Source organism: Drosophila sulfurigaster, chromosome 3 (assembly GCF_023558435.1).
Source record: "Drosophila sulfurigaster albostrigata strain 15112-1811.04 chromosome 3, ASM2355843v2, whole genome shotgun sequence".
Taxonomy (NCBI): Eukaryota; Metazoa; Arthropoda; class Insecta; order Diptera; family Drosophilidae; genus Drosophila; species Drosophila sulfurigaster.
Genome location: NC_084883.1, coordinates 37,332,567 through 37,352,488, shown reverse-complemented (window position 1 = coordinate 37,352,488; position 19,922 = coordinate 37,332,567). Strand labels below are relative to the sequence as shown.

The window sequence follows — 19,922 nt, the reverse complement described above, 5'->3', positions numbered from 1 at the left end:
TTGGGCTGGTGAAATTAAAATTTATTTGTAGTTTTTTGTATGTCAGATTGCTTAGCTCCACAAAACGGCACAGCTTGAAGTCCATCAGCAAGATCTGCTTAAATTTTCGTTTTAAAAATTGCCTATGACAATAACATTGTATTATATTATGCATATGCAATGAATATAATAAAATGAGTAAGTAATTATAAATAGTTTAATATGAATTATAAATAGTTTAATATGAAAATAAATGCCTTTGAAATATGAATTCAATTGCTATTGGTCCATCAATTTTCCGTTCCATGCCAACGTTTCAATTCAAATCTACGTTTTTACTCTACATGTTATGTTTTTACAGCTGATATTAGACTACGTTGGATTAAGTGTTTTTGCTTGTGTGCATCAGATCATCTGTAAAACCATAATAAAAGCAAACAAATAGTGCAGAGTGCAGATTTAAGTGTTGCCGTCCAACTGTGCGGCAGTCATAATGTTAGGGGACTTGATAACGTGGGTGTTAAACACATACCTCGGCAAGTATTTGGAAAACTTGAACTCTGCCCAGTTATCTGTTGCGTTGTTATCAGGTAAATACTCTAAACATAAAATTTCATCAATTGCCTGAATAAACAAATGCCATTTGTTGTATTCTAGGGGAAGTAGAGCTCGAAAACATTCCAATTCGCAAGGATGCGTTACGTTCCTTCGGCCTGCCCATCGAAGTGTCGTCGGGAAGTATTGGTAAAATTAAGCTTCAGGTGCCGGTTCGACAATTTCGCACGTCACCATGGTGCATCTCTGTGGAAGGATTATTTTGTGTCGTTTGTCCCAAAGACTTCGAAAACTGGGATGAGGCGAAAGAAAAGCTTATGGACTTGGAGTACAAGCAATCCGTGTTGGATACGGCTGAAGCCAATTGGCGCTCCGAGAAAGGCAAACAGGTGGAATCCTATTACTTTTCATCGTACAACAATTGGCTTAAATATGGCACAAATATGGCCACAAATATCATCGACAACATTGAGCTGAAAATCAATGATGTGCACTTTCGCTACGAAGACATCGTCGATGTTGGCAACAGCAAAATTGCCGCTGGGATTCGAATTGGTTCGTTGACAGCTCAGACCTGTGATTCGAATTGGACAACGGGTACAAACAAAACCATAAATAATGATGTTAACTACAAGATTGTAGAACTAAAAGAATTATCCCTGTACTGGGATACATTGCACGATGAAATCAAGTGTCAGAAGTTCACGAATCAAGAACTATTACAGCATATGAATCCGACGTGTCAATTGCGACCACACGACTTCATCATTAAGCCCATAAGTGCAACCGCCAGATGGAAACGTGAAAAGTCACCACAGGTTATTCGTTCCAAGGAGAAGCCACGGGTCTCTTGTGATCTTCAAGTGCCGGAAGTCATCATAGTGTTGTCGAAGGTAAGTTGGCTATCGTTCTTGTATTCTGAAAATGTTAATATCTTAAACTTGGTATCGTAAAGTAGATAAGTCGAAGGTTGCGAAAGAAAGCCAACAATTAAAAAGACTATCTAAATGCTTGGTTTGTTTGTCAACGAAAGTAAAATTTATCTTTCTGCAGATAAGATATTTAGGTAGCGACAGTGTTTAATAGAAAATTTACTTCACTGAAAGCTATAGAATATTTATTATTATATTAGTATTTATTTTGTTTATTTTAAAGTCTTCTTTAAGTACTACAATATTTCACTATTAATATTTCAGACACAACATGTCCAGATACAGGATAAACTTGCGGGAATTCGACAAATAAAGGAAATTTCGCAATACAGATTAAAAAGACCTGCATTCAGTATTTTGGAAAATCCCAGAGCCTGGTGGAAATATGTTCTCATCTGCCACGGACGTGAATTGAAAAAGAAGGACGAAAAGTATTTAACACTCAAAGAGAACTTAAGATATGTGCGTATCTATCAAGCGGTTATCTTAAATCCCAACGAAAATCTTTCTACGGAGGACAAAGAGTTTAAATCGTACATTGAAAGCGATCGTGCAGTGGCAGAATTAATCATACTGCGAAGGATATGTTTTGAGAAAACATTCACCAAAGGACTGGCGATTAAATCGTACAATGCCACAGGCAAGCGTATGTTATTTCACTGGTTTCCAAACTGGATGGGATGGTATGGTACGAATAATGCAGCTAGCACGGAACAGGACGAAACCCTGCAACATTTGGAAGATGATATATTGGTTGCTTTAGAACATTCACTGCAAAGCCAATCGAATTTAAAGTGTGATACTGTTTTTGGTTATTTTACGATTGAACTTCTTAAGGGAATTGTCATTTTACAAACAGAGGATGCGAAGAGCGAAAAGAATGCTTGCATGGAAATGCAATTTAATAATCTATCATCATTTCTGCAATTGAATCCGATGTTTACGTCCTACGTTGTTGGCATATCGTTGGGAGAAGTCTATTTGCTGGATAAAACAAATAATGATTCAAAGCACTGCTATTTGATAAAACCACAAACAGAGAGATCAACGTTAACGCATCAATCAGATCTGCGAATTACGACGACGTCGACAAATAATCAGGATCCATTGTTTCAGCTGCAATACGAAAATGACGATCAATTGCAATATCGACTTTTAATTAAATCAAAGAGCTTAGATTTGATATATAATCCAGATGCACTTGATTGGTGTCTAAAGTTCTTTACCAAATCGAACAATGTGCGACCAATAATAGAGAATAAATATGAAACGGGAAAAGAAAATAACTTTTTAAATTCCTGGAATCAGCTGCTGCTGGGCAATGAGGTAAGTACGCGCTCTAAAAACAAAATAGTGAATCACAAATTCTTTTTATTGCTCCATTTAAAAAGCAATCAACTTGTGTGAACTTTGCCACCTAACCATGACAAATCAATTCTGTTGGGTAATCGCTATTGCTTAAACATTTTGTCTGCTTATTTGACTATTTATGATGTCTTAAGCGATTACCAATTTTTTGTAGTATTAGCAACTTCTTTACAATCCTACATTCTGTTTTTATCCAAACAGCCCACAAATATGACCTTTGGGACTAAATGTTTTGAATTCGTTTTATTTTAAGCCGAATCGCAAGAGTTGGACCTTTGAAATTGAAGTGTTTGCGCCACGTATTATATTTTTGGAAAACTATAAAATCAACAATTCGTTAATGGTTCTTATGGATTTCGGCAAGTTTCAATTGGTGAAAACCGATTTTCAAAAGAAGAGCACAGTATTCACCACAAAGACTGTAGATAACTATACCACCGATAGCAATGGTGACGAGGAGGAAACATATTTGACACCATGCTCCACGCCACCGGGATCTGAGAAAAGTGGTTCCGAGTCGCCCACGATTCATGAGAACTTCTTCAGGGATGTGATGAACAAGAACAGTCAATTGGAAACCGTGTTGCAGAGTAAAATTTACAATACATACACGATCAATTTCACAAATCTACAAGTGCTAGTCTGTAAATATCAGGAGAGATGGGAGACCAACTTGAAGTCGTCGTCCAACTTTCATTTGATTGACAAATTCAATATTACATTAACAATTAAACAGCGAATTGTCTTTACATCTGATCCGGAATATCCTTCCTTTACGCTATTTGGCACTTGTCCCATGATCTTGATTCATGGAAATGAAGAGCGCATTAAACATTTCCTAAATATTGTTTATCCAATTACAAATAGCTCACGGTTCAGGGATAAGAAAATACACAAGCCGGAAAGTAAACTAATCGCTGATAATTATAATGTTAATGGAAGTCATTTGGTTGTTCAATTTGCAATTGGCCAACTGATTATTGAAATGCAATCAAAGGAGAAAAGTATTGCCGAACTGCAGATCATTGGAGCTAGAGCTGGTATTATAACGATGGGCGGTAAATCAACGATAACAATGTCGGTTCATGGCTTACTACTTGTGGATGCCATTCAGTCATTTGGCCCAGACTTTGAGCTATTGGTCGCTAGCCATCGAAACGTGGGGTAAGTAAATGCAGGTTAGGATTTTGAATTACATTAGTTCAATTGTTTGTTTGTTTTTCTTTTCAGCATGGATAGTTACTCTGGAAGTCTCAAACATAGCACAGCCTGTTCACCTGTTTCACCCAGCTCACCTGATCCAGCAGATTACCATAGACCAACCAGTCCACACATCATTAAGAAAGCCGTGCAAAATATTCAAAGCGGTACTTAAATTGCATTTAAATTTATTATTCTCCAAGACATCAACTTTTTATTTCCTGGTCCTTAAATTACTTTTATATCAATTTCAGAATCGACAGATTACTATGAAGAAACGGAGTTAAATGCTCTCATAAACATTGATATTGTGATTATTGCACCAAATGCCAATAATCTGAACTATGTGCACACTACCAAAATTGCTTTCAATAGCTTGGAAATTATTGGTAAGCATGTGATAAACTTTAATTTAATGGATTTCATTTACAAAATATAAATAAATTATATTTTTTTGCAGCAAATCAAGAAACAATATTAGAGCTGTTGAACTTCGCCGAAAGAATTTTCAATGGCCAACCAATAAGGAAAAATATGAGCCACGAAATCCCAAAAGAGACTGCGTTGGAGTTAATTGAACCGGAAGAATCCCTGAGTCACAACAATAGTGAAATCATTTTTGATTTCTTTCGCCTAAATGTATTAATATTATATACGACCAAATTGGATAGATACGATGTTGCCCGCAAAGTGGGAACAATTACGATAAGCGAAGCGAAAATTAACATTTCGATGCAATCGAGCTTAAATGTCATCGGATCGCTGGGAGGAATACAAATCATTGATATTACGCCGCAAGGTATTAGACATCAGCGTATACTTTCAATTGGCAAAGATCCGGAATCGGAATATAATCGACAATCAGTGCTTAATAAACTCTCCAATGAGATTTATTTAAATAATTCCGATGAGGATAAGAGTGAAGAAATTGAGGCTCTCAGTTTTACGACTCAATGGAGTAATAATACGGCAATAAGTCTTCAATTGAGAATGGCATCGGTTTCCTATACTCATAATCCTCGTTTCCTGCATGATTTTAACTTTTGCATTACAAGCTTTAAACAAAGTCTGAGGTAAGTTGGGTATCTCAAAGTTTGGTAAGTAAATATTTGTAACGAAATCATATATTTTAGAGAATTTTTAACCTCAATTGGTAATAAAGCAACGGACATAGCCAAAGAATTTGTGCAGCAAATAAAAGATGTTAATGCTCAAACAAAACCAGCGCTTTCCAGCAAATCGAATGAGGAAAACACAAGAATATCGTAAGTATCTTATACATATCTAATTTATCTACATACTTAATGTCTTTTTTATTATTTACAGCCTTGATGTTATCATTAATAGTCCCATCATCGTGCTTCCCGTATCGAATGATAGCAAAGAAGTTTTTATAGCAAACTTGGGAAAACTTTGTTGCCGCAATGATATTAATGAATCGTTAGAAAATATGCAAACAGATGTGATAGTTAAGTATATAATAGAAGTAACCAATATTAATTTATTCTCATTGAATATCAATGAACAAAACGAAGATTGGGCGTTCGCTTTACCCATTGCAAGCCGATTGTATGCGAATAAACAAAACGCCTTTCCAATTTTGCACGATACCGCGATATCCTTAAAATTAAATTTAGGATATGGAGATGCCGATGTGGAAGAAAGAAGAATAGAAACACTCTCAGTAAGTAGACAATCAATTCAAAATGTCTATGTTACTAACTATGTTTCTCTTTTAGGTGGAGGGCAGCATGGTGGAAACTCTGAAAGTCACACTCTATCGAAAGCAATATAAGAATATTTTAGATTCTATTAAAAATGCCACAAACTTTTCGGATGGCAACGAAAATATCAAACCAAAGATACATAATGCAAATACAACAAATTCCATAGATTCCAGTAATGACGTCCAACGTTTAAGTACTACTGTTAAGTTCTCAGTACCTGTTCTTGAAATCAATTTACAAAATGAAAGTCACGAGCCTTTGGTCAATGTCACGTTTAAGGACTTTTTTGTCAAACATCGTATTAGAGGCAGCGATGAGCATGTCAAAGTCATACTCAACTCAGTGTTAATGGAAGACTTAAAGTCGGACGTGTCGTCGCCTTTCAGAAATATGGTAACATCACTAAATCTGGAAAATAGCTATCGAAAGAACGGACATTCATCATCATCATGTCCAGACCTACCAAGCTTTTGTAGCAAACAAAAGGCAATGTCAACATCTGTACCCTCCAACCTCTGTGAATATATTAAGCTGAAAAATAACCAAAAAGAACTCAAATCGAAATTATGTAGCTCAAAAGACATAAGCGATCAGAAGAAACACAATTTAGTCATCTATAGATCGCATACTAGACGACTACCTCAACAGACTTCCGAAACTAAAGTAGAAAGACAAAACTCCATTGAGTTTAATTGTTTGAATTTAACAATTTGTGTGGACAGATGGTACACGATATTTGACTTCTTCGGCCTAATTGCCGAGCCGGAGAAACCACATCATTTGATAGAACGCAAAGATATTGTACCAGAAAGTAAGTTCATTTATTGGAAATGTAAGAAACCTTTACTAATTTGGTTCATTTCTTAGGTATTCCGGACTTTTGCAGTACCTTAAATGTTTCGATTCGCTCGTTAAACTTTAATTTGACTCGCAATGAAGCTGTTTTAACGAAAATTAATGTATCCAATGCAACTTTTTCGATAATACAAGAGGAGGCATTTAAAGCTGTTGAAGGTTGCTTGGGTTCCATTTCAGTGTACGATCTGACCAAGTTTGGATGCATATACAAGGAAAGATTTCTAACTAGCGGCTCAGAGGCTTTAAATTTTGTTTACAAGCGGTAAATAGTTTATTTCCTTTTCTAGAATTTCTTATGAACTAAATTTATTTACAGAAAACTTACTGATCTGGATCCCTCAAATGTCATCAATGCCGATGCTGTGCTCTGGATTAATATGTCCACAGTTCATTATATACACACCAAGCGTTTTATAGTCGAACTACACTTATTTATCAAAGAGTTGCTGCAGTTGCAAACGGTAAAGTAGTTATTGGTAATTCATTTATTTAAAAAGTACTGATAATTATTAGAATATTTGCAGCCCGTAATAAGGAAATTGAAACGGCATAATGTGGATCGCGATCGAGGTGAACAGTCGTCGAAGATAAAGCTTTGTATTCAAGCTGCTACACCTATAATTGTTCTCCCAGCATGTTACAATAGCAATCATGTTTTAATCGCTTACCTTGGACAGTTTACTCTGAAGAACAGCTTTCACTTTGCTAATGACGAGTGCATCATAAGTAAAAAGGGTATTACACCAAATCCAGATGAGATTTTGGACGTCATGCGCATCGATTTGGTCAATATTAATTTCTTCTCCGCCGAGCGTAATGTACAAAAACTGGAAACAAACTATGACAAGGAAATATTCATTAATATTGCAAATACAATCTTCATCAAGGGTAGTCCAATATTTAAAGAGTCGTGCTATCTGAATGTGCAAGTGGAGCGCAATCTGACAACGGAGAGTACTCGAGTTTGCCCAGACATTAGTGTGAAGGGAACCTTCTCCAGACTAAATGCAACACTAAATATTCAGACATACAAACTGATTAGAGGACTTTTAGCCAACAATATGGGTGAGAATATTGATGATGTTCACAGCAACACATTGAGCAATAATTTCTCATCGATGGAAACCTTTTCGGCATTGAATCTGTTCACCAAGACCGAGGATTCGGTGAGAGTTTTGACGCTGCTGTCGATAAGTATTTTGCTGGAGGATGTTTCAATCTTGCTGGTGCTAAATACAAATACCATGCCCGACTTTGTGCTGGAGCCTTTGGCCTGTATTCACTTTATACGCTCGCAACTGGAAATCGATATGTTTAGCGATGGTGCACAGGATATTGATTTGATATCTAGCAACATACTGATTGTTGACGAAAGGCCTGAAGGTAAACATAATGCAAATGTTTTTCGCAACGTGCTGCAGCCTTCAAAGAAAGCAACGCCACCAAAACATTCCGCACAAGTCGAAATACACTGCAGAAAAAGAGCAAGTCTAACTAAATACACAATTATGTTGAATGACATGAGAGTTATTGGCATACTGGACTTCCTGGATCATCTAAAGAAGTTCTTGGAGGAAGACTCTTTGCCTGTGATGTCAATGAATCATAGAGCAAGTCAAGCGCTGCAAATGGATCAGGCGACTGCACAACCAGTAGAAGCCTCTGTGACCGAGTATATAATAAATGTGACAGACTCGGAAATTATCTTTGTGGAGCAGTACAATCGCTTGGACTCAAATGCTATTATATTGAAGAGCACAACCGTCATCTCCTACAAGCCGAATAATAGTTGTGTGCCGTTGTCTATAAACATTAATCACCTGGAAATCTTTTCCTGCACACTAGACGCCGAGGACGAAAGTGCGCTTTCCATCATTGATCCCTTCACATTGAATATTGAACTAAGAAACAATTGCATGAATATTGTTGTGCATAAACAATTGAATATACGATTGTCGTATATTGATATGAAACTGTTTCTGCGCATGATTAGCATGATACCAAACCAAACTTCAACGCCTCCAAATGCGCTTTCCAAATCGAATTCGGAATTTGAAAAGATTGCACCGCTGCTGGCAATGGGATTCGAAATAACCAATTGTTGGTACGCCATGGAGTTGAACAATTGGAAACTCAATGATGCGGCATTGTGGCTTTCGCAGCAGAAGCGCAAGACGACACAGAATCCAGCACTGGAGTTGAAGACCGCTGTTCTGGATGCCAATTGTATATCAATGTGTGTGATCGATGATTGCATGGATGCTGATGTGCCACTCCTTGAAATATCCCTGACAAAGATGCTGCTCAAGTATAAATTCCAAACCAATGGCATCGAGGTGGATAAATTGAGTAGCAATAATTCAGCTGAAGGAGATTTGGATACAGAAGTAACACTTAACTATTACAATCGTCGTTTGAGTGGCTGGGAACCTCTGGCGGAGATTTGGCAATGTGCTGCTAAATGGAAATACAAAAGACTCAATTTCGATAAGAGAAAACGTTTTGAGATCTTCGTGAATAGTAAGCAATTGCTGAAGATCAACATTACCTCGACGCTCATCGAACTGATTCACATGGTTGTCAAGAACTGGACCAGCGATTTCCATTCGCTCGACAATGTGAAAAACTCCAATTTCCGGCAACGTTCGCCTTATGTTCCTTTTGCTCTGCAGAACCTGACGGGTTCAGCGCTGCTCTTTAAGCCTATCTATGCTCAACTAGGAGATTTGACCGGCTCAGAGCTGCATCAACTGGAGATTATCAAGAATTGGATAACTGTTGAACCGAATGAAATCAAGACCTTCGATTTTAGTCAGAAGAGCAAGCTGAGGCACATTGATTCGCATCTCCTCAATCTGCATCAAATTTTAGTTCAAATCCATGGATGGACGCTGATTGGCCCGATTTCTGTTGATAAAGTTGGCATCTATTTCCGCTCCACAATATTGGATTCGAAGTATGAGAAGAAAACACGCATCATATTTGACATTTCGCTGATGGGTTCGGCGCAAAAGCTGATTAAAGTCATGTCTCCACTGAAGATCATCAACAAATTGGATCATGAAGTTTATCTGAAGAAAGTGCTGAATAAGAATCAAGTGGATGCAATGACTGCCATCAGCACAATTACTCCAAATGATCAGCAGTGTGTGCCGTTGAAGTTCCTAGATGCCTCGTTGTACATCTCACATGTGCCTAACGATGGCAAGAGATCCACGAACAATGCAGATGCCGAGGATGTGGGATTCAGCAATGATGAAATCACGTGGAAACATTGCTGCAATGACAGCGTGCATAATCTGTACACTTGCTACGACATCAATAAGAGTATTTTGTATACCCTGATTAGTATTAGTAAGGAGATGTATCCTTACAAGGATAAGACGATGCCGGGTCATACAATTACGCTCTTGTCTCCCTTGATGCTGAAAAACATGCTCTGCTGTGATTTGAGTTTCAATATAAACGGTAACAGCATTGGCCGCATCAATGCCTTCCAAAGCAAGAATATATATAATGTAAATGTTTCTGAACCTTTTAACTTGAGCATCACACTGGATAACTTCCAAGTGTCCGGTCAACTAAAGATTCCAACGAATTTGAATGGCATTGTTGAGCCGAAGCTAAAGTTGATTGATGCTAAGAAAAGAGAACTACATCTGCACATATCGATTCATGGCACCAAAGGCAAGGGGATCGAGATCTACATTAGTGCTCCCATCTGGATTATCAATAAAACTGGATTGCCGCTTATCTTCAAGCAGGAAGGAGCTACTAATATTGGCGCTGGACAATTCGAAGAGCATGAAACGGCGCGACAAATTTCTCCGCTTATGTTTTCCTTCTCCGATCAAGAAGGTTCGCCCTCTTTAGAAGTGCGACTGGGCAACTCCTTTGGCACCAACAATCAGGTAAGTTTTTGATTTTAATATAAATCTCACATATTAATAAACGTATTTCTTTTTAGTGGTGCAAAAGTTTCTCGCTGATTAAGCACATCACACACAGAGAGCTGCGTACAGAAGGCGGACCAGGATGCTATACAATTGGCATAAGTGTGCGTCGCGGACGTGGCTTCTATTCGAGCACGACCTTTGTGACAATGGCCCCACGTTTCCATCTGTATAACAAAAGCGGACATCCGCTGCAGTTTGCTCAAAAGTGCAACGTTGTGCAGAATGAATACGCAAAATCTTCGCACATTATTTCGGCTCCAATTGATTGCAACTTTCAATTCCATTGGGCGAATTGGGATCGGGAACCTTTGATTTGTGTGCGCATCGCAGATGTAGAATGCTGTTGCTGGTCGAAGGGCATTCCGATCAGCGACGAGCAAAGCTTGTACATAAACGTTCGGAATGAATGGTGTGAAATGTTCTTTTTGAGGCTGGAAATCATATCCAGAGACGCAACACTTATACTGCTCTTCACGGATGCTCGAAGTTTGCCACCGCCCATCAGAATCGACAATTTCTCCGAGGTGGTTGTGAACTTTTCTCAGAGAGGCTCAAGACCCGTTTGGTCCACACCAGTAAGACCGCAGTCTTCATTGTCATATGTGATGGATGATCCCTTGGGATCACAAATATTGCTTTTGGAGGCACCTGGCGGCAATATTAATGAATTCTCTGTGGAATTGGGAAACAGCCCTAAATCATTAACTTATTCAAACTTTATATATATAGCGTTTCACAATACTTTCGATCAGTTCAAACGCGATGGCGATAAACCCGATGATAAATATCAACAGCTAGTTCTGGGTGTTTATGACAAAAGAGTTGTCATTATGGAAAAGAATTCGGGTGATCGTTCGCAACTGTGGCTAATGAATTCAAATGGTCAACTGGAGCACGAAGGATCCACGCCGCCTGTTCAATCAAACGAAGGCAGCGCTGTGCGCATGGTGTTGGATCTGGAGAAGCCACCAAATCCAACAGAGTTCACTCCTCTCGTAGTGCGCACGCCGAACAAACAGAGAGTCACCACGCAAACATGGAGGTTTGAGAACGGTCGTCTTATGTGTCACGCCAATATGTGCGTGCAGGTAAGAAGTAATGTTTACTTCGTATATAAATCACCTCTTAATACTTTATTCATTGCAGTCTCCAAATGGCAAATCAGGTTTGAGGCCTGGTGCTCAAGCAGTTTTAGGGCGCATTAAACATAGTTCAAAAACTTCGGACTCAATTCCGATCCAACAACATCTGGTTGCTCAAAAGCTAAGACCAGGCTCCGGTCAATTGGAGATTTCCTCTAAAATGGATGGACCGATTCGTACAGTGCAAATTTGTGATATTAAGCTAAAACCAAATGAAATTATATTGGCACCGGATTTACTTTGGACTCATGCGTCCTTCAACAACAGACAGATTATGGACAAGACCAAGCCGCAAGCTGTGCTCGAATTTCAGGTGAATATTATTATATACTTAATATGAAATGTAATTAATTGTAATCATTAATTACAGGTAAATGTGGAGCTGCCAAAAGGAATCGGCATATCAATTATTACGCTCAAGCCTTGCGAAGAAATTGTTTACATCAGCTTGGACAATATAATTGCTGAGATTAGAGACAGCTCTTTGGAAAAGTCACTTGATCTGAATATTGCCTATATCCAGGTGGACAATCAGCTAATGGATGCAGCCAGTCAAGTGACGTTGCACAGTGTAATCCCAGCTGCCGATGATGTGCAGAAGAATGCCTTGTTGCTGAAGGTGAAAATGTTGCCCAGTCCCAATAAGCACGCTTTGATATTCGAATATCTGACATTGGATGTTAAGCCTTGCACAATGTGTCTGGAGGAGAAACTCATACTGAAGATTGCCGCTTTTCTTGGCTATGGCAGAGAGAGCAAACAGAATACATTTCTGCCTAGTGATTATGAAGATTTTGTGAAAAAATCTCTGGAGAACGACATGAGAAGATACTACTTTGAATCCTTTAGAATCGAGCCAAGTCAGGTTCGTCTATCGGCATGCACTTCGTCGAAATTGCCAGAAGAACTGCAAGCTACGAAAAAAGCCTTGGGTCTGACGTTGATTAAATTCGAAGATGCATTAATAGATTTGGATTATTTCTCGGACAAGTATCACTTTGAAACCATCGACATCTATCTGCGAGCAATCAAGAAGCATTATATTAACCAAATCAAATGGCATGCCGCATCGATACTGGGAAGCGTTGATTTCCTGGGAAATCCTTTGGGATTTGCCAATGATCTGTCGGAGGGCGTATCTGGACTTATATTTGAGGGGTCGGTCAAAAGTTTGGTGAAGAATGTGACGCATGGCATCTCGAATTCGACGGCCAAGCTAACAGAAACTTTATCAGATAGTTTGGGTAAAGTTGTGCTGGACGATCACGATAACGAGACAAGGCAACGAATTTTGGAGCTACAATCAAACACATCTGGTGGTCATCTGGCAGCGGGTATCAAAGGATTTGGATTTGGACTGCTCGGCGGCGTCACAAGTATTGTGCGGCATACGTACGATGGTGCGGCAGCTGATGGCGTGCCAGGCTTTCTGAGTGGCCTGGGAAAAGGTCTCGTTGGCACGGTGACAAAGCCTATCATTGGCATGCTCGACTTGGCATCGGAGACAGCAAGTGCTGTGCGTGAAACCAGTCGAGATACACATCGAAATTCTCCCAATCGCAAGCGTTTGCCACGTTGCATTACCGGTGCTCCTGGTGGACTCTTGCCTTCATATTCTAGTCGCCAGAGTAAAGGACAACAGTATCTTTACTTGATCAATCGTAAGAACTTCGCGGAAAAGATCATATTCTATGAGCCGAATATTTATAGCGATAAAGAGTCAAGATTACGCCTGTTGGTTTCCACCGAATATGTGCGTCATTTTTCCTTGTGTGAAGAAAATCCAACGGTGATGTTTGAGTGTCATCTCAGCGAGATTCTATCATGCCATCATGTGACAACCAACACAGCGACCACGTCAACGGCAAGCAAAACGACATCGAGTTATTATATAGAAATATCAATAAACTTACCAAAAATTACAAGACCACGAATTCGATGTAGAAACGAAGAGTGTGCTGAAGCTGTATCAAGATGTGTAAGTTGATGCATATTCAAATTATTCCCTAGACTTATCATTACTAACTACATTGTTTTCGTTTCAGATAAATTACGCTAAAAGTGTTTTCGATGAACGTGAAATGTCGCTCACTAAATACTAAAACTAATCTTAATAAATAATTATTTTGTAAATATTTAAACCTAATAGTTTTGTAGTGTTACGAATGAGTAAAGGGTTTTAAAAACGGATGATCTGTAAACTTGTTTAAAACAACATCTTTACTTATGATTCCCATGGCTGAGCCACTGTAGCTTTAATCCCGAATGCATCACAGGTGAAATGTACTCAAATAAATAGTTTACCAGTAAAAACATTGAATAGCTAGTTACTTATATTTGGTTTTGTTTTTTATTAAAGAGCCGTTCCCATAAATTGTGGAACTTTGTCTATTTACTAAATTAAGCTTGAGTTAACTGAGTCAGCTCTCTCAATACACGGTTAAAAATATAAATGGTGTAAAGCTATTTAAAAAATCTTTAAGAACATAAACAGCTTTATTTAAATAGAATGCGGTTAAAATTGAACTCTCCGTCATTGAGAAAATTAACCCAATTAATATTAAGGAATGAATAAATATATTTAATGTTCGAGAGTTAGCGTTATGTATAAAAAGCACATTGATTCCACAAAACACCGCGCGGCAAAGAATGTACTTAAGGCTTAATGGGTTTCTGAAAGACAATAAACAATCATAATATTAGATACTAGAGTCAAGTAAGATAGATTTGTATCTTTTACCTCATCTGAAAAATCCATGTCATCCCTCATCTGTTTTGAACGTCGTTTTTCGGTCGATGTGAGAAGTTGTGCAACTTTTGTTTGTTTTGCCAAATCATATGCCTCCTTTTTACTACGCATTGCACAGTCTTCAAGGGTTTCGGCTGCTTCAAACATGCCCTGTCGCCTATAGAGTGCGCCAAGGTTCTTTAATGTCGTGGTTACGGTAGGTGAATCCACTTTAGCCGCTTTGTGCCAGCCACCATATTCTCCATAGGGCGTATTCTCGCGATTATCATATTTGTGTTCCTCACGCTCTTCCGCCACCTATAATTAAGACAATCATTAATAATAGAATTGTAAATCAATAGAGGCTTGAAATTCGAAGAGTGTGCCATTGAAGAAGAGAGACGTTGCAGATGCATAATCTTCTGTGCGAACTAAAGAAGTACCTGTGCCAAGTTAGGTAACTATAAGATTGATTCGATGGTTTATCGGAACAACTACCCCAACTTCAACAGAAAAATAATAATCAAAACCTTCAAAATGAATGCAAAATAATATATTACCTGCCAAATGGGCTTATTCTTGCTGTCGATAGCTCCAAATTCACGTTCGTGGGCTCGTGTCAATACTTGCTTGTATAGAATTTCGGCCTCGGCATATCTGCCCTGCTTCAGATAGCAACCAGCCAGATTGTTCTTAGTCTTGGCCACATTTGGATCATCAGGGCCAAGCTTTGCCTCATAGATATCCAGGGCACGTTGATAATACTTTTCGACTTCATCATATTTGCCTTGGTTTTGGCAGAGCAATGCTAGATTATTTAGTTGCTTGGCAACATCTGGATGATCTTTTCCCAGCACCTTTTCACGGATTTCAAGAGCGCGCTTGCACAGTGGTTCGGCATCCTTGTACTTGCCACGCTTGCCGTAGAGGACGGCCAAGTTGTTCAAGGTGGCAGCAACGGCTGGATGATTCTCTCCCAATGTTTTGCCTCGAATGGACAAAGCATCGTTCAATAAATTCGCAGCCTCTTTGTATTTATTCTGTCGTAAAATAATAAATATGGTGTTTAAATCATTTACCCTAAACTTTGTTGAATGTTTTCAATACTTACTTGATCACGATACACAAGCGCCAAGATGTTCAACATAGTTGCAACATCTGGATGATCGTGTCCGCTAGTCTTCTCGAGATCCTCGAGCGCTTGCTTGCAAAGCGGCACAGCAACTTCATATCTGCCCTGTGAGGCATATTGAATGACCAGATTATGAAGTGTTCGCAGGCGAGCTGGAATCTCATAGCCTGATGTTTGATTTGCAAATTGGCTTGGAGGAGTCGGAGACATATTGTTACGATCTTCATTTTCTTCATCGGGGAAGAGCTCGACCACAGGATCTGTGCGCGCCTTTTCGCAGGACTCATCTTGTTCCTGATTGTCATCGTACTTCTTCACGGATGCCATAAATTCCAAGTGTTTCTTTTCTTCTTCCAGCTGAGCAACCAATTGCTCGGAGGCCTGGAACTTCTGTTGAGTATTGGCAAGTTCGTCCCTTAGCCAAGCATTTTCCTGATGGAGGCGACGCACTTGTGTCTTCAGTTTCTGTTTTTCCGCTTCGATATTTTGCAAATGGGAAGTGAGTGCCATCATTACTTGTGCTTCGCTCAATCCGAGCTCAATGTTTTCAATATTCTTGCGCAATATATCGGATTTCTCATCTTTCTGCACCTCCGAAATGCCGTTCATAATGGAGACATGTTCGACGCGCAAGGCTTCCAAGCCTTGCAACACCGTTTTGGTGTTACTTATGATTTCGTCTTGCGACATTTGCGTCATTTTTCCGATTTGCTCAATTTTCTGTCTGTAAACGAAGGAAATTAAATGAAAATGAAACCGATTATTTAAAAACACTTAAGAAATTTAGCCGCTTGTTTTTAATTTTTTCATTCTTATCCATATGTATGAATATGACTAATGGTTGTTTGGTTTTTATTGTCCTATCGTTTGGCTCAAAAGTGTTACATGCAAGTAATTCCAAGTCTATACGATTCAAACTAAATTCACAATTGCAATATGCAATGAATATCTTGTTTCCTTACATTCTGTAATTTTTAATAGCTTTGGAAACAATCATTTTCACAAAACGCGTGTGGTCGGAGAAATAATTTCACATAAATCGATAAAGACAAAAAACTTGCGCATGCGCAGGACCAAACTACGCAGACTGAAATGGGAATATCCTTAATATTGTTTACGCTTAGTTAAGGGCATTCTTGAACACTAAGTTCAATGCACTTGCCGCAATTATAACTAAAGTAAATAAACACTTGCCGACTTTCAATTGGAAATAAACAAAACATTAGTTAATGGGAAAATAAAACAAAGTATGTGTTTACTTTTTTACACTTTGAGAAATGATTTTTTTACATATTTAATAGGCTATTTATTTATGTATATAAGATTCTTTGAAAACTGATGAAGTATGTATGCATTAATTACGATTCAATAAAATATACTATTGACAATTAATTTGGAGTTGGGAAATAATAATACATCGAATATTTATCGGCGTATTAAATTGCATACTTTTATAATACAAATTGAAAAATTATTTGCAAGCCACACGGAATATTCATAGTCGTTTTAGCTCTACAGTGAAACAAAGAATGAGTTAATCAACAACATATTGTACAGTAAGTACATCGATGTGGAGCAGTGGAGCATTAAAGGCCAGCTTGACTTGAAGTTTCTTGCACGAAAGTCGTCTATAGCTTACAACACAACAACATCTACAACATGCCGCTGAGTCAGCTGCTGTTGCTGCCGCTTCGTGAACACTGAACATTAGAAAACATTAATAATAAGCAGCTCTGCAGTGAGTAACATTTCGTATGTTCGTACATACATATATATGTCTGTATGTATGTACATAGGTACGTCGCACAGCTAGCAGCTAACGATGGTCGAATAATTGCGAGATAGACTGTATATCTTTTTATGTGTGTGTATGCAAGTACATACATACATATGTGCGCGTGCAACTATCTGCTGTAAACTGCAATAAAGAAGTAAATGACTATGTATTTGTAACAACTATGTGCATTTAGGTATAAATCGCAACAACTTTATATCTTTTTAACAGTTTACACACGCACATACTTATGTACGTATGTATGTACATACACATATATTAGTCATTTAATCAAGAGAATACACCAATTATTTAATCTCAAAATAAGCACACACACACATATATATATATATACAGTTTGCATGTTTTAAAGTGCGTTAACATAAAAATATATTTTCGTCTTTATATTTATGTACATGGCATACTTATGAATGGTAATGTATCCACCATATACAAATGTTTATGACGAAAGAACTTTCAACACACACATACATACATGCCTACCGCACTTGCATATGAATTAAATATGAAAAATTGTACAATTGCAAGTACATATATACATGTACATATATAATTATATATGTAGTTTTTAGGTACGTATACACATTATTGAAGTACGTATCTTAGTGTTGCAAATAATAGAAACTTACATGCAGAAACACAAGTTATAAAAATATTTAAAAGATACAGATTATTTCTAACAATTTTTAGTATCGAATAGATTTATTAAAGTGGTAAAAGCTCTTAAACAAATGCACACTTTGGAACGTCAAAATAGTACACTTTTCACTGTTTCTTGAGCTTAGTACGCAGTCGAATGCCAAGCAAAATACACCATTACATATATCTGGCGAATAAATTTACTCTCAGAGATAGCAACTTAAATTAAAAAGAACGATGTAGATACATTATTTGTCATGAACTGAATCTTTTTGCTGATATTGTCAATATATTTTTTCCAACCTTATTATTATTTAATCGGTGACTTGTTTCTTTTCAGTGTTTCTCGGTGATATCGATTGTTGTGTGTGAACTGTAGGCTGCGTATTACATATCGATTCTGAACCAAGAGTAATTGTTCATTTTTGACTCACTTGTTCATAAACCCAATCACCTGCTGTTCCTCTAGTTTGTTTACAATTGAGACCGGTTGTGATTAGGTGAGTGGTTATGTATAGAATCTACATTTTAGGTTCAAATATCGTTATCAATTTATTTTAAGCTATACATTTATTTTGATAAAGTATTATATGTTTTTATTTATTACAAATATTTTTTAACTAACAACAATTAATCACTGTCATTATCATTTAATATTGCTGACATAACCTCAGCTAATTGCTCGGCTTTATTTAGTAATTCTTCCCTCGATAAATTGGGATCGCTACGAAGTGTTTGAGCAGTAATAAGCAAATTTTCAAAATCGTTCAGTTGATTTTCCAATTCTTCGGGATCAGCAGAATGATTGCGGTTTGAACCTGCATATAATATATTTAGTAAATATTTCACAAATAATTATATAGACTTACCAATTTTTACGTTTGACCACACACAATTTTTTAGCCCCTCGAGGATTTCTGAATAATTTAAGCCTTGAGTGTCGTCTGCATCCTCGTCATCCTCTTTTAAAGTAACAATATCAAATACTACATTTGTGTGTTCCCTAAGATCTTCGGCATTCAATTCATTTGCTTTGCCAGAAAACGAAGTTGTCACCAAGAAACCAATTTGAATTTCGTTTGATTCTACGAAGTCATTTAAACCGGAAATATTTTTTATAAAAGTTCTCTGAAAAAAAACAAAAGTAAGTAAAGTATAACTATGTAGTTGATAACAATAAACTTACATCAGATGGCTCAAAGTAAATGACTAAAGCTTCAGTTAGTTTTTTGATTTCTGGTGGAACACTTTCAAATTTCCCATCAAAGGGAATTAAAGATATGCTGGTATTATAATATTTAGTGATAATGTCACATTTATAACAATTGACAGATGTTGTTTCATATATATTTGTTGTTATCAATTTGGGCTGCTTCAGTTCACCTAATATACCTGAAGAAGTATGAACATTAAAAATTATAATTTTATAAATATTAATTGTAGAGACAGTTGTCTCTTCTTCATTATGAATCATTGAAGACGTTTTCACATCGTGCTATAAGCGCACAGCGTCAGTAAAATAAACTCCCGTAGAGCAGAAACATAAAAGATATGTAGATAACTACACAATACTACATACTTTCAGCAATCTCCTTAGAAGAAACGCTTCCATAAGATAGAATCAATACTGCCGGATCCATGTTAATGCAAATTGTGCTTTCCTCTGTAGCACTGAATTTGTAAACAAATGAGTTTTTTATGATTAGTTGTGCAGTAACTCAATTATCGAACTATTCAATTAATCGATAAATATGGAATTGTTCGATTTGTTTAGCACTTGAAATGGAACAGTTGCATGGTTTTATTTGAATAAAAACGATGCATTACACTTGTATATGGGATATATAATCAATAACATTTTATCAGTTGGTAAAGCTAAATTTGTTTACAGTCTTAAGCTTTGAATTAAAT

At 37.4% G+C, this 19,922-nt stretch overlaps 3 protein-coding genes across 5 annotated transcripts; 1 reads left to right on the top strand and 2 right to left on the bottom strand.

The window, feature by feature from the left end:
* Positions 1-39: 39 nt before the first annotated feature.
* Positions 40-14,388, top strand: LOC133842773 (intermembrane lipid transfer protein Vps13D). The gene is made up of 18 exons (XM_062276015.1): positions 40-177; positions 341-569; positions 637-1,427; positions 1,731-2,792; positions 3,088-3,998; positions 4,065-4,201; positions 4,289-4,423; positions 4,495-5,107; positions 5,168-5,299; positions 5,361-5,718; positions 5,774-6,572; positions 6,629-6,881; positions 6,936-7,080; positions 7,144-10,530; positions 10,587-11,663; positions 11,722-12,030; positions 12,088-13,695; positions 13,763-14,388. Exons 2-18 carry the CDS (start codon positions 473-475, stop codon positions 13,817-13,819), a joined length of 11,871 nt encoding a protein of 3,956 aa, XP_062131999.1. The 5' UTR covers positions 40-177; positions 341-472; the 3' UTR covers positions 13,820-14,388.
* Positions 14,193-18,154, bottom strand: LOC133842778 (kinesin light chain). Of its 3 annotated transcripts, none has more exons than XM_062276022.1 (5): positions 18,002-18,154; positions 15,557-16,301; positions 15,006-15,485; positions 14,458-14,763; positions 14,193-14,390 (listed from the first exon to the last, which is right to left on the bottom strand). In XM_062276022.1, the coding sequence occupies exons 2-5, from the start codon at positions 16,274-16,276 to the stop codon at positions 14,373-14,375; spliced, it is 1,524 nt and encodes a 507-aa protein (XP_062132006.1). In that variant the 5' UTR covers positions 16,277-16,301; positions 18,002-18,154; the 3' UTR covers positions 14,193-14,372. The 3 variants fall into 3 exon arrangements, with proteins under 3 accessions (XP_062132006.1, XP_062132005.1, XP_062132007.1); XM_062276021.1 differs by lacking the exon at positions 18,002-18,154 and adding an exon at positions 16,540-16,558; XM_062276023.1 differs by lacking the exons at positions 14,193-14,390; positions 14,458-14,763; positions 18,002-18,154 and adding exons at positions 14,807-14,948; positions 16,540-16,642.
* A 408-nt stretch (positions 18,155-18,562) lies between these two features.
* On the bottom strand, positions 18,563-19,742 carry LOC133842782 (uncharacterized). Its single transcript, XM_062276032.1, has 4 exons — positions 19,591-19,742; positions 19,198-19,403; positions 18,881-19,139; positions 18,563-18,829 (listed from the first exon to the last, which is right to left on the bottom strand). The coding sequence occupies exons 1-4, from the start codon at positions 19,649-19,651 to the stop codon at positions 18,642-18,644; spliced, it is 714 nt and encodes a 237-aa protein (XP_062132016.1). The 5' UTR covers positions 19,652-19,742; the 3' UTR covers positions 18,563-18,641.
* Positions 19,743-19,922: the final 180 nt, after the last annotated feature.